Here is a 15639-nt window from a genome sequence, read left to right as displayed (position 1 = left end):
AGGTCTATGGCCAGTTTATGTCCCTGTGCACACCACCTGTCATCCAGATCCTACTCACTCCCTGAACCCCAACCTTCCACTCCACCTGAACGCTGCACTCAACCTGCCTCACAATAACCTGAATACTAAGGACCTGTTGTATTAAAAATTATTTAGACATTTTGTGTATTACAAAAGCCTTGGGGGGGGGGTACCTTTGTACATGTAATGGAATACCTTTGTACATGTTCATAAGGTCAAGATGAGGAGGAGCCAGGCAATTCACACATGAAAGAGCATATCCATTGCACTAAACGATGCCAGGTAACAACTTAAAGGGGCATTCCCCCTGGGGGGACTTTAGGTGGTGTGTACCATGTCAGAGATTTCTGGGGCAGTGAGATGACATTCACACATAACTGGCCAGGAGCAAGGTTTAGTTTCTGCGCAAGACATTTGCACATCATATTACGTCACACACAGTATATATAGGAAGGACAAGCAAGATCTGAAATGAATGTAGTCATGTTTTGCTTCATTTTGCTAAGACTCCATGCTGTAACAATTGTGTTACAAGTCAATTTCATATGTAGTTGTCCTTGATAGACAGAGACCTTGGATGTCTTTCAGCAATGTTCCTATTAGTAGATAAATCTATAAATGTACAAGTTCAAGATTTTTCCTCTTTCTAAAAGACAATTCTAAAGCTGTAACTTCCTGTTCCGCCATATTCCGTCCCTTTCCCGGCGGGGTCTTTAAATCTGCAGTAGACTGGAAACTGCCAGCTAGCTAACTGCAATAAGCAGCCTGAGGTCAGGATTTGAAGGAATAATGTTTGAAAGTGATCTTACATCGTGATATTGAACCATACTTGTTTGAACCAGAGTAGGTTATTGTACATTGGATTTGAAAGACAGTGGTAGCTGGATATTACGGGATATTCTCTCATGCCAGGTGAAAAGCATTGAAAACGGGTTGAAGAATGTACTTACCAATTGTATTTGGACTACAGCAGTTTAACAAGACAAACATGGCAAATAAATGCTTGCTTCTTGCTAAACAAACAGTGGGTATTTACTGCTTCTTTTGGCTAGATTCATAAGATAACTATTGAGATCTGTGGCAGGTAATCTACTATAAAATGCATGGCCTACTCTTAATACATATGTATAACATATATTGTCCTAACAAAGGCAAATGCAGTTTACTTGATTTTATTAGAGGTACGGTAAGGTCTGAACATTCAGCACAGCAAACTGTGGCACCCTTCATAGAACGACCAGATTTTGTGGAGACTTGAGAAAGCATTACATTTTTTACTGGTGAATGTGTGTTAAGATTTGTGTTTTATTATTGAACTGTAGTTGGATATTAATAGTTTTATTATATAGTTTGATTTCAACTTAGAGAACCTTGGTTAGGGAAATACATTTTGGAGATCTGTCGCTAGCAATCTAATGTACAATGCCTACTTTTAAATACCGTTACTTTGCAACAGATGGTGGTGTCCTTCATAGAATGACTAGACTGAATGGAGAGTTAAGAAAGCATGAACTCTTAGCTTCTTCTACAGGGGAACGTGTGTTGAGGTATGTTCGTGTTTTTGCCAAGTAACAGCGAAGGTACAGAATTAGCTTATAAATGCAAATTATCAATGCACACAGTAATTTCTGGTAAATTAGTTAATAATATTGTTGGTATGTTTTGTCAGCAAAGTAAAAGCATGCATGTTGTTTACCAGTGAGATTTGTGGTAGTATAATATATAAAAATACAACTGAGAATACGATAAATGAGATAATACAATTATTCATTATACAAAAACTCAAAATTGCTCGTGTGTTGAGAAGACTGTGTTTTTATGACACAAATGTATCATTGCTAACCTTAGTAATTGGTACATTGAGCAGTTCTGCTATGGTGAAATGCCCCTTTAAGGATTGTCTTTTTCGCTGGGCAGAGGATGATTTATAATGCACGTGCCATATTTTGGAACATTTAGTGCAAAACATGAAGTTTAAAAAAGGTTTTTAAGAATACTGGGAAACAAATTTTAGGAGAGGGAAATGAAACATGAAGCGATAGCACAGAAAACCGAAGGAACACATCCATACACAACACAGCAAGGCATTTTCATGACAGAACTCTGGTGATCGATGGGATGAAGAGCCTGAGCAAACAGCAGAGAGAAATCAATGCTTTATGGAACACCTGGACAGAGGCCAACATCATCACTCATTCGCTCTTCAGATGCAAAATCCAAAGGTATTATTTCAAGGAGTGATTAGATTTAACTATAATGTATGAATGAAAGAGCCTCTGGCCTGCTACATAAAGGGCCAGCGGCTGCATTGAAGCAGTAGAGAAGAATGGATGTGGCACTTCAATGGCTCTGTGGAATATCCCTCTCAGGAAAGGCTATCATCATTTGCATGGCTCAGAGGCTGGACATAGTGCCGCTCTATTAGGAGCAAAGAAAAAGAAAAATGAAATGCGTTGATAGAGGATTTATTCCTAAAAGGGTATTTGCAGAAAACAAAAAACGCAGCTGCTAACCACCACAAGGGAATACAGATATTTTCTTAAATATGTTCATGAGAAAATCTGTTTCGACCCAGACTAGCTTTGGGAATAGGAAGAGGAGCATATGGGAGTCCAGTCAAGGGCTTTCTTTTCTCCAAAAGACACTTTGAAATTATAAACACTTTCAAGGTCTCCCCGTAAAAAATAAAATAAAAAATAAAAAACATTTTGGAAAGAGAGATGGCCTAGTTGTACAAGCATGGAGGCTGTAGCCTAACCACAACTCATGAGAGGAATAAGGAAGACATTTTGAAACAACTGGATGGTTTTTTGACAACAGTATTTAGATTGTGTTGTGTGTTTATTCAACTAAAGAAGACCCAGCTGAAATGTGGTCTTTCAACTAGTCTGACAGGACACAATGTCCCTCCGGGTTCAACCAGAGTTCTATCTTGAACATATAGGCCTACATGCTTCAGAAGGAAACCTCATACTGTTTTAGATGTTTGTTTTTTAACACCAAACAGTAAATCTTTGTGTTTGTGTGTATGTGTGAGTATTTAGAGTGTTCTGAACTTGATATACAGCCCTACAGCTTACAGAGGACATGTCGACAGCTCTGAAACTCGTCTGATACAATGTCTTCCACAGATGTCTTCCACAGATGTCTCCAAGGGTTAAAATCCTCATTACTAGTCATGGTCAGGCCCTAAGCCTTTGAAATGACTCTGGCTAATTAGCACCAAAGGATGGCCTCCCAGTTAATTAACCGGAATGCTCCTTAAGGGGCATTATCAAATGTTTAAGAAATTAACACATTGCCAGTTTGCCAATTGTACATAATTGATTTGTTCCCATTCAGGTTTTGAACTCAGGCCCTTTGCCTCTATTAGTTAACCATCCAGCTAGAGTTTAAAGGGGATTTGAATCCTGATCCACTTATAAGCACAGAGCCTGAAATGTGTACAGACACTGCACTTTGACTTGTTATAAAAGAAAATCGCTTTAACTGATTGCAGTTTAATGTTTTCCAGCTAATAACGAGGCAGTTTGCTATTAGTTCAGACTCATAAAGAGGAGCTGTATTGTAATTAGACAGCAGCCACTGCACTAGTTAGCAGTGAAGGCGAAACAGACAATTAGGGAAATGGAATGCAGAAAAGCAGAATGACTTGAATTTGGAGCATAAACAGGCCAATGGTAATAATCTGTAAATCCCCACATACAGGTATAACCGACCATGCAGTAATATCACACACCATGAAGCATTAGTAGCCTAATTCAGATAAGCGTATATCACCATTTAGTTTAAATGAACGGAGTAATTAAATGTTGATGACAGAAGCCCCACTCATTCACCTAATAATGCAACCATTTCATCTGACTGTCATCACAGAAGTTTTCCTGCTTTAAGAGCAAAAGCTGAGGGAAATGAATGGACCGAAGTGAATCTCTGACTCGATGCAGTGTGTTCTGTGCAACCACCACTTGTTCTATACTCTCATCGTACCTCCTTACCTCCAACCACCCGCATCTAATCAAATGTAGTGAAAGTCCTTGGCCTCCATAAACCGTGTGAGCACGGCTACAGGATTTAGATCACTGAGATTTGCATCATCGCAATGTGTGGAATGAGAAGACCTAATCTACTGCAAACCGGCTTAACAGAAGAACTACCCAATTCTCTAGGTCTCCACAGATAAGACAAGCTAGATTTGAGTATGTCGTCGATATGACCTGTTATTTTAATGTTGTGTGTGTGTGTACACACACACAGACAGACAGCATTACAATTAGAGACAATAATATGACACACTTAAATCTAGATTCAGTTAGTGAAATTTTACATATTCTGATATTAGGTTCAAAAATATATAGCTACAAGCAGCTGATAGTTCACACGGCCGGATACACGCAGGATATAGCCTAACTCTGTGACTACTAAACACTGCACAGCATCGTTCTAAAAATCTGCCCTTGTCCTCCGCCTTCAGCTCAAACTAACAATGATCAGTGGGAAAAAAATGAATTGACTGGGCCGATTTGAGTGCAATCATTTATTACATTCTTGCTTAGAAGGCTGCCGAATTCAGAATGATCGCAGCCCTTCTAAATTATTGAGAAAGCCTAAACACCTCTTATGAAGACAGAAATGGCTATTAACCTTGGCGAAATGATATTCAAATCCAGTTATAGTTAACTTGGTCTACTGTATCCCTTGCGGGAAGAAATGTAAATGTGTTCTTGCTGTAGACAGATGGGAAAGCCGCCCGGCGTTTGAAGTTTTAGCAACCAGAGTCGTCCCAGCCTCCTACCCCCTCGCTAAAATATTCAGGACAGAGTTCCATTGAGCTCCTCTCCCTGCTGTTTTCTACTCACCAGGCTGACGCTGGGCTGCAACACTACGGGCCAGAGAGCCGTGACTCCTTAAGAAACGTAGCAAACGTTTACAAATTCAGCACGCTGCGGCGGCACTGAAAAACAGCCAGAGGATTATCTCACTGTGCAGACAAGAATTCAGGAGATTTGATTTATGAGGGTGGGGGAAAATATTTAAAAAAAGACCCATCTCTCTGCCCATACACCATCATGCGGTGCATACATCTGAAATATTGTGATCTCCTGCACATTGTTATTGACAAATCATCGCAAATTGAATTCCCTATGGAGCAGACGACTGCCATAGCAGATGAGACTCCATTGTGACACAACCTGTCAATCAAAGCAGTCATCCCGCACCGGCCCCGATACCGTGGCACAGACAACAGCATCCTGGATCGTTACTCTTATCGCTTTGGCAGTATGCCCAAATAAGGGAGAAAGGGTATCAAAACCAGGTGCTGCAGCCAGAAAACTTAGATTAGAAGTTCTGCATGAGTTTACCACAGGGGGCGAGTAGCGGCGCAAAAGTCAATGCGCGCTGTCACTGAGTAAAACGATCAATTGTTTGTAGCGCTGGCAGACGTCCAGGCTTCTGCAGATTGAGCTGAGGCTCGGGTGTAGATTACGAGTGAACACAAGAAGAGAGGCGAAATGGATGATGGTAGGTGTTTTATCCCCTGAGAATGAGTAAGATTATTAATATGCCTGTCTAAACCAGAACATAATGTGAACACTGAATCATCAAAAGATAGGTGTTATCAAGACTACAATAGATCCGCTAATAAATTATCTAGATAATGATATCACATGCACACTGAACACTTTGGTTTTATCTTCAAAAGGTGATGATAGATAGGACAGGGAGCAGGCCATAAGTATTTGGACAGTGGCAGGTTGTTGTTTAAGCTCAAAGGTCACCAAACTCATTGATAGACACTTCACCTTGCAACAGGACAATGACCTTATACTGCTCAAGTAACCATGGAATTTTTCAGGACAAACAGTGTAATGTTCATGAATGGGCACATCAATCACCTGACCTGATTCCAAAAGAGCATGAATTTCACTGAAGGCAAAAATGCCCTGACAAAATACAGTCCTGTCAGAGCATCACCAGGGACGATACACAATGTCTATGGGTCACAGATGTCAAGGAACCATCACATTCAAAAGACATTCAACAGAGTTGTAAATGTGATATCTTTATTTAAGACTGTTAATTTATTCAATTAGTTTTGAATAATTTAATTCAAAAAATGAAGGGACTATGTAGAAAAAGGGCTGTAATTCCTATGTGCTTCAGTTTCAGAATGTAAATAGGTGTCCCTTAAATTAAGGCGGACAATCGGCACTTTTACCTCTTCGCAATGGCTCATTTCAAATCCAGTCTGCTAGAGTACTGAGCCAAAATAACAAAACTTGTGTCACTGTTCAAATACTTATGGACTGCACTGTATATAAAGATGTGCAATGTACCCTAATACAACTTGGCAGTGTGTGCTTTTTCATTATCCCCAGAGCCTTCTTCCAGATAGATGAAGATAGTCCCTAGCTACTAGCCTAAAGCTAGGCCAATGTCTCATTATACCAACAAGATGAAAATGCTTACTTAGCATAATACACAGAATACCAAATTAGCTGTTCAAGTAGCAAGTGCCCATATGCGAGTGTGTGCGCACGAGGGCAAAACTGCACAGTGATAGGGTGGTCAGTCTTCTGCTCTTGCTAGGAGTAGGGTTAGCATGTTAGCGCTAACACTGGTAGTCTAGTCGGGGGAGAGATAATGATGTGAACAGTGTTCGGGGCGTCAGGCAGATAGTATACTGTGGGCAGTTGTAGGCCTTAGTTCTAGTAGGCCTTGGTGTCCTCCATGGCAGTTAGGCTGGAGTTCTTAGAAAACACATACACCACTTTCCAGTAATTTAATTTAACTAAAAGAGACTTCAGTACTATATTTAGTCAAGATTAACTAGACCAACATATCAATATAATCTTCAGTATAGACATCAGTGGCCCGTAGGTAGCACTCAGCTACCTTGAAAATGCAGCCCCAAATAGCCCATATTCCTTTAGAAAATGTGTTCCTCACAAACACGCAACACTGTTGGAGTAGGGAGGACATTAGCTGCTCTAATTGTGTCAGTCTATTTTCACTTCTTGGAGGTTTGGGTAATGGATAGGCCTACTGATAAGACATCAAGCCACATCCACTACAAAATTAATTTATTTCCCAAAGCATCCCTGACAAAATTGTACGACTGTGAAAACTACAAAACACCTGCCATAACGTACCAAATGCAAAACCACTGAAGAAAAGTCCAAATAAGCTAAAAGAAGCAACAGCAATCTGTCTAGGTCCCAGCTTGGCTGGGCCACTGTTTAGACACCCCCTTTTTCTGTGTCTTTATTTACAGAGCACATAAATCCCATGGGCTGCCTTTAGACAGGTTGTCATATTCTGAGGTGCATTTGCCTTCAGTAAATGATATTTTAACCAATCAGAAAAACTGATAAATTGTGTTTATCTTCTTTTTATGGAGAAAGAGGTAAGTCAGAAAAAATTTACACGATTGGTCGCCTCAATGTTGAGGGCGGGTTACTGTGATAGAAATCAAACATTACATAACCTAATGCATACGGATCAACATTACATTTCTCATATGCCCGTCAAATTAAAATGCTTCCATACATATGGAATGTAGCAATTTCTATTCATTCTTATTTATTTGATTGCTAAGCTAGTTGTCATAGTAACAGGTGTCTGCAACGATGTAGGCTGTTAGTGCTTCTAACTGATGTTTTTAGTAAGCTAAGGTGACAAAAACAAGTTCTGCTACAAAGGTTCCCTAGTTGCTTTAAATGTTGGAAATCATAGTGCAAGTTCACTTATTAAAACCACAAAATTCTAACATTAGTTTGAGAGCTTTTGGCAGTCTAAAAGTACCCCACTAGTGATTAACCCAGCGATCACACTAGCTTGTTAACGATAAGCCTAACATGGTATTTATCGAACGTGCTAGTTATCGAGCACATATTCTTGTCAGTTTGTCAGAGTAGCCCAACTAGCAAGTGATAAGATACAGAAAATAATTTCCTAAATAAATAAATCTGATTTGATGGTTCAGTCACATGGCCTAGTCATTTTCTCAAACCCCCAGTGAATGTGGTTTTGAAGAGGAAGTAAACAATTTTACAATCCTCAAAATGTGCTATTCCTGTACTTTGATAACTGCAGTAATCATCCAAAAAGTGAAAACATGCATTGCTATTTTGGTAAACATTGCTCCACGCATTTCCCTCTTTTTCATTTTCTGTGGTTTTCAAGGCAGGATCAAAACATACAGTACATATCAATATACAGTTAGGTCCAAAAATACCTGGACACTGACACAAGTTGTTATTTTGGCTGTTTACCAAAACATATTCTAGTTAGTTAAATAATGAATATGGGCTTAAAATGCAGTCTTTCAGCTTTAATTTGAGGGTATTCACATCCAAATTGGAAGAAGGGTTTAGGAATTACAACTCTTTAATATGTAGCTCTGTCTTTTTCAAGGGACCAAAAGTAATTGGACAATTGACTCAAAATCTGTTTCATGGACAGGTGTGGGCTATTCCTTCGTTATTTCTTCATCAATTAAGAAGGTAAAAGGTCTGGAAATTCTAGGTGTTGCATTCGCATTTGGAAGTTGTTGCTGTGAACCCACAACATGCTGTCAAAAGAGCTCTCAATGCAAGTGAAACTGGCCATCCTTAGGCTGCAAAACAAAAATCCATCAGAGAGATAACAGGAACATTCCGAGTGGACAAACCAACCATTTGGGACATTCTGAGAAAAAAAAAAAAGAACACACTGGTGAGCTTTGCAAAGGCCTAGACATCCACAGAAGACAACAGTGGTGGATGATCGTAGGATCCTTTCCATGGTAAAGAAAAACCCCTTTGTGGCAGGGCGCATTATCCTGCTGAAGATGCCTATGCCATCAGGGAATACCGTTGCCATGAAAGGGTGCACATGGTCTGCAACAATACTTAGGTAGGTAGTACATGTACATGTCAAAGTAACATCCACATGAACCCAAGGTTTCCCAGCAGAACATTGCTCAAAGCATCACACTGCCTCCGTCGGCTTGCCTTCTTCCCATAGTGCTTCATGGTGCCATGTTTCTCCAGGTAAGCGACACACACACACCCGGCCAACAACGTGATGTAAAAGGAAACGTGATTCATCAGACCAGGCCACCTTCATCCATTGCTCCGGGGTCCAGTTCTGATACTCATGAGCACATTGTAGGTGCCTTCGGCAGTGGACAGGGGTCAGCATGGGCACCCTGACTGGTCTGTAGTGTGGAATCTGAGCATTAAAAATTACAATGTGAATGTATGTTTCATTGTAGGTGAATGTGCCTAAATAATGAGAACAACAGAAACCTCTCTGTTTAGATTATCTCTCTGTAGGTTGCGCTCTACTAACCCCAGCAATGTTTTACATTGACCATTTGGCATGGGGGTTACTGTCTTGGAAACCTGATATTTGCTAGGTAGACACACCCTTCAATGTATATATCAGCTTGTAACCAACATTACAGTGAGAAGAGATTGAGGTTGTGTAAGGAAGACCAGGCCCATAGCCTCATGAACAAGACTTTCTAATGCTGCAATGAATAATATACTTTCTATCTCCCTTGACAAAAGGGTTTGCGATAATTATTACAACCACTATACGAAACAGCTGATTTCTAACAGTAGCTACGCAGCCCCACTGCAGACCGGGAACACCCCACAAGGGCGGCAGTTTTGGAGATGCTCTGGCCCAGTCGTCTAGCCATCCCAATTTGGCCCTTGTCAAAATCCTTAGCTTGCCCAATTTTACTGCTTCTAACACATCAACTTTGAGGACAGAATATTCATTGCTGCCTAATACATCCCACCCACTGACAGGTGCCATGACAACAAGATTATCAGTGTTCTTCACTTGACCAGTGGTCATAATGTTATGGCTGATCGATGTTTATCATTATTCAGGTCTACCACAAAGGGAAGACTTCACATGAGTTAATACAGAGGTTTCACCACAACCCTTCATAAGCCTCAAGAATAGAAAGGCCAGACTAGACAAAAAAAACCCAGCCTAGGTTTGGAACAGCATTTTTTGGACAGATGAAACTAAGATCAACCTGTACCAGATTGATGGGAAGAAAAGTAGGCTTGGAACGGATCATGATCTAAAGTATACCACATCATCTGTGAAACACGGTGGAGACAATGTGATGGCATGGACATGCATGGCTTCCAATGGCCCTAGGTCACCAAAGTTTATTGATGATGTGACAGGAAGCAACCAGTTGAATTCTGAAGTATTTAGGGATATTGTCTGCTCAGATTCAGACAAATTCAGCAAAGTTGAATGGACAGCGCTTCAATTAACAGATGGACAAAGATCCAAAACATACTGTGAAATCAACCCAGGAGTTCTGCAATGGCAGAGTCAATGACCTGATCTCAACCCGATCGAGCATGCATTTCTGCCTTGCTGAAGGTAGAAAGACCCACGAACAAACAACAAATGAAGACTGCTGCAGTAAAGGCCTGGCAAAGCATCACAAAGGAGGAAATCCAGCATTTGGTGATGTCCATGCATTCCAGACTTCAAGCAGTCATTCCCTGCAAAGGATTCTGGACAAAGTATTAACAATGAACATTTTATTTGATTGGGTTATTTTATCCAATTACATTTGAGCCCCTGAAGTCAGGGGACTGTGCATGAAAATGGTTGTAATTGCTAAACGTTTCATACCAAATTTTTGTTCAACCCCTTGAATTAAAGCTGAAAGTCTGCACTTCAATTGCATCTCCATTGTAGTGGCGCATACAGAGACAAAATTATGAAAGCTGTGTTAGTGTCCAAATATTTCCAGACCTAACTGTACACTGCTTTTGCTCACCAATTAAAATGTTTTGCTCCTTGAATTCTCCTCCCAATGTGAATTATCTCACTGTGCATCATACTGCAAATTCAGTTGAGATGTAACTCACCGGGGTTGTCAGGTTTGGCACAGAGCCAATAGAAATGTTGGTTTAAATGTACCTATTGAGTACACACACATTTGTTTGTATGGCTACCCTCATGGGGACCAGAAAATAGAAATTGCATGCTCCCTTGCCCTAATCTTAACCCTAAACCTAATCCTAACCCTACCTCAATAAAGTAACATTTATGCCTAAACTTTACCTAGATGTAATGCCTAACCTTAACCCTAAACTTAACCAACAACGCCTGGACCTTAAAGAAACCCAAATTCTTACTCTAAAATGAATTGTAAGTTTGACCCTAAACGCTGAGCCGGAAATTTACTTTTTCCTCATGGGGACCCCATGATTATAGTTAGACCTAACACACACACACACACACACACACACACACACACACACACACACACACACACACACACACACACACACACACACACACACACACACACACACACACACACACACACACACACACACACACACACACACACACACACACACACACACACACACACACACACACGGAAAAGAGAAACTAATAGTGATGTCAGCAATGTCTCTACCAATCTACAACCCTGGAAAGAATTAAGAGACCACTCCTAATATTTCTTAAATCAGCATTTCTACATGTATGGCAGCCATTCCATTCCACTGTCTGTTAAATTTCAACACAGGCACACCTCATTTTACTTAATGAGGTACAGAAAAGGTGATTACCTGAACCAAACCTAATTTAATGAGGAAAAGCATAAAAACCACTGCTGTGGTCATCATTATCCTCTTGCAATAGGATCAGAATGGAAAGAACAGTGCAAATAGTACCTCAAAGGTAATTAGAATTTAAAAAAAATAAACTATTCAGCATGACAAAAGAGTTGAAAAGAAAAGCTTTGAGTGAGGAAAAGGAGGGTTCAATTCTGGCATTACTGGCAGAGGGATACAGTGAGCATCAGGTTGCTTCCATCCTGAAAATTTCAAAATTTCAAAACAGGCTTCTAGGGGCAGGGCTGAAGTTGTGCAAAGCTTGAAAAAAGCCCTTCATTAATGAGAAAGAAAGAAGAGCCAGGCTGAAGTTTGCAAAACACCATAAGGGCTGGACCGTAGAGGAATGGAGTAAGGTCATCTTCTCTGATGAGTCACATTTTCAGCTTTGCCCAACACCTGGTCATCTAATGGTTAGACAGAGACCTGGAGAGGCCTACAAGCCAGTGTCTCGCAACCACTGTGAAATTTGGTGGAGAATCGGTGATGATCTGGGGATGCCTCAGCACCCCACTGAATTTGATCTAGAGGAAGATGGATGGTCACAAGCCATATAACAAAGCCGAGCTACTTGAATTGTTGTGCCAAGAGTGGCATAAAGTCACCCAACAGCAATGTGACAGACTGGTGGAGAGCATGCCAAGACACATGAAAGCTGTGATTAAAAATCAGGGTTATTCCACCAAATATTGATTTCTGTTCTCTACCCATTAGTATTTTGTTGTTGAAAAATTAATATAAATTTTCTTTGCATTATTTTAGGTCTGAAAACGAATTTTTTTTTCCAGGTTATTTTGACCATTTAATATTTTCTACAAATAAATACTCAAAATGACAATATTTTTATTTGGAATTTGGGAGTAATGTAGTCAGTACTTTATAGAATAAAACAAAACTGTTCACTTTACTCAAACACATACCTATGAATAGTAAAACCAGAAACTGAATTTTGCAGTGGTCTCTTTTTCCAGAGCTATATATGCATGTTACATCCATCTAGTTCTTTATTTTAACAGAAAATGTTGCGGTATATAAGAAAAAGATTTATCAATGCATTAAGGCCCCTTTAAAATGCCAGTAGTAACAAGGCTTTTAAATAACCAACCCATGTAACAGAACTGCATTCATAGAACATGTAATAGGCCTATAGCTTAGTGACTCAACTGAAAAGTCTTTAGTAACAGCTAAACAGAGAAGGTAGAGCCAATACACTGACCTTTGCACTACAACAACCCAACGACTCAGCAGAATTAGGTTCAAGGTTTGCATAGCAAGTTACCCAATGGACAAAAGTCAATTTCTATTACATTTCATTCCAATATACCCTTAAATTGCAATAATTACTACATCAAATGTTTCAAATTCAGCACATATTGTGAATAACAAGTGACAAATTAAACTGCATATTTTTACCATTACACAAATGGAAATCCATTACAATAACCAAATATCAGAAGAGTCCACAAATTATTAAACTGACTGATAAAAAAAACACTTTCTCCAAGGTTACACGTACTGCCATAATATAATGCAAAAACGCATGCTGATGTTGATTATAAAAGTCAAATGGTGTTCGTGTTCTAAAAACAGTTTCGAAATGTTAAATGGTATTACATCTGTCAATTCGACCGCTAGTTAAGGACTTCACACTCTTGACACTTACGTCAGCCATCACAACTTTGATCTGTCAACAGACAGTTTATGGGTACAGCAAGCAAGGCTAACAAATTCAAGAGCACTCGAAGACAATGCCAAAAACCGCACTACTCATCATAACATAGGAAGCATATTGTCAACCTTTTAAATTATGTTTGTACCTTGAAGTTTTCAAGAAACAAGTGTTTGGCACTTGCTCCACGTAGTCCTCTCGCTACAGCCTGGGATGCCATGGATGCCGCCATGTTGACGCAGAAGAGATCACTGTGAAGGACCATGTGCACGCAATCTGACCGTTGATAGGAAGGCTGACGGAAGTGGGCGTTGCGATTAAAGAGCTGGCTTACCAGAGATACTTTGGGGGAGATTGGTAACGTTAATGTGTCCTGTTACGTAGCCTACATTAACGTACATAATGGTTACACATCGTCGTTTATTCGAGCGGTATATTATGGCTGTCTGTGGAGTGCACACCTTCAAACAGTGACGAGTCAAACTAAGTTAGATCAAAACACAACTTTAGCATAAATTGCTTCATCTGACCGCAACTCCGGGATTGCCTCCTTACTGATTATTGGATATTCACTCCGTAGTTACATATTGATAATCATTGTCTTTCTCGTGCGTTCTTGGGGCGCCACTCGCATGAATAGCCTGGCCATTTGACTAATTCAAACCGCTTAAATCGGCATTTAATCATACCACAACTACTTAATATACAAATTGATAATGTTATCAATGATACATTTCTGTCATAAAAAGATCTCCTCAACACAATCTAACGAGCAATTTATAATCTATAAATATAACTAGAAACTAGAAAACCACAAGTTCTAGCCTTCATAGGGAATGTTGACGCAGACTCCCAATCAAAATGACAATCGGAGAACACTGTAGCAATTTTGGGAAGGAGAAAAATTTAAAACAAAAAATATTTTGAAACTAAGTTTATTATTGTTTTGGGGGCAACCGCTATAATGTCACAAGTGACATTATGCCTAGAACCGACCCTGAACACACATTTTCCAGTAGAAGTGACTGTTTCCTTTAATTATTTATATATTATAAGGAAATTGTATACATTTGCAGTATCCTGGCAAAACACAAACATTAACACACATTTACTAGTACAAACAGAAATTCATGATTTCCCAACTTTCCACTAAATCTGGTCATTCTATGAAGGATGCCACCAGATCTCAGTGATGTATTTCCCGCAGGAACTCTTTTCAATAAGCAAGACTCACATCAATTGGCGTTTAACTATCCACATTTAAAAAGACTGGGCTATACTTTTTAATTATTTTTTGAAAATTCATAAATAAAATGAAATATCACATTTGCGTAAGTATTCAGACCCCTTCATTCAGTACAACAACTAAGGTAGCGTTTACAGCAATAGTCTTTTTGGGTACCTGTGTGTAAATAAATAAACAAATGTATGTGTTTTTATTTCATTTTGAAAAGAGCTGGTGACCTCCTTCATATAATAAAGCACCCACTATACATTCATATAATAAAGCACCCACTATACCCACTATACATTCATATAATAAAGCACCCACTATACCCACTATACATTCATATAATAAAGCACCCACTATACATTCATATAATAAAGCACCCACTATACATTCATATAATAAAGCACCCACTATATCCACTATACATTCATATAATAAAGCACCCACTATACCCACTATATATTCATATAATAAAGCACCCACTATACATTCATATAATAAAGCACCCACTATACATTCATATAATAAAGCACCCACTATATCCACTATACATTCATATAATAAAGCACCCACTATACCCACTATATATTCATATAATAAAGTACCCACTATACATTCATATAATAAAGCACCCACTATATCCACTATACATTCATATAATAAAGCACCCACTATACCCACTATATATTCATATAATAAAGTACCCACTATACATTCATATAATAAAGCACCCACTATACCCACTATATATTCATATAATAAAGCACCCACTATACATTCATATAATAAAGCACCCACTATACATTCATATAATAAAGCACCCACTATACCCACTATATATTCATATAATAAAGTACCCACTATACCCACTGTACCTTTCATATAATAAAGCAATTTATCAAACAAAAAGTGATGATAATAAAAATAAAAAAACTAATTAAATAGACTGCATGGGGACATAATTGATGCATAGTGATATGTGCATAAATGTTTGCAATTATCATCAACCATTAAAACATGCTATATATTTTTAGGGCTTTCAAACCACTTTGAAAAGAAAT

The 15639-nt window shown here is 39.1% G+C and overlaps 1 protein-coding gene across 2 annotated transcripts in view; it reads right to left on the bottom strand.

Moving 5' to 3' along the window:
- The window catches only part of suclg2 (succinate-CoA ligase GDP-forming subunit beta), a 110466-nt gene extending 96841 nt beyond the window's left edge, over nucleotides 1-13625 (bottom strand). The window contains exon 1 of one of the 2 annotated variants that reach the window (XM_010881800.4): nucleotides 13496-13625. In XM_010881800.4, coding sequence (XP_010880102.1) covers nucleotides 13496-13612 — 117 coding nt within the window. In that variant the 5' untranslated portion in view covers nucleotides 13613-13625. The remainder of the gene's footprint in view (nucleotides 1-13495) is intronic. The other variant, XM_010881799.3, reaches the window with a different exon arrangement.
- Between the last annotated feature and the right edge of the window lie 2014 nt (nucleotides 13626-15639).

This window comes from Esox lucius, chromosome 17, assembly GCF_011004845.1.
Source record: "Esox lucius isolate fEsoLuc1 chromosome 17, fEsoLuc1.pri, whole genome shotgun sequence".
Lineage (NCBI taxonomy): Eukaryota > Metazoa > Chordata > Actinopteri > Esociformes > Esocidae > Esox > Esox lucius.
Note: the sequence above shows the minus strand (reverse complement) of the source record. Positions and strands in the feature narration are given on the sequence as shown.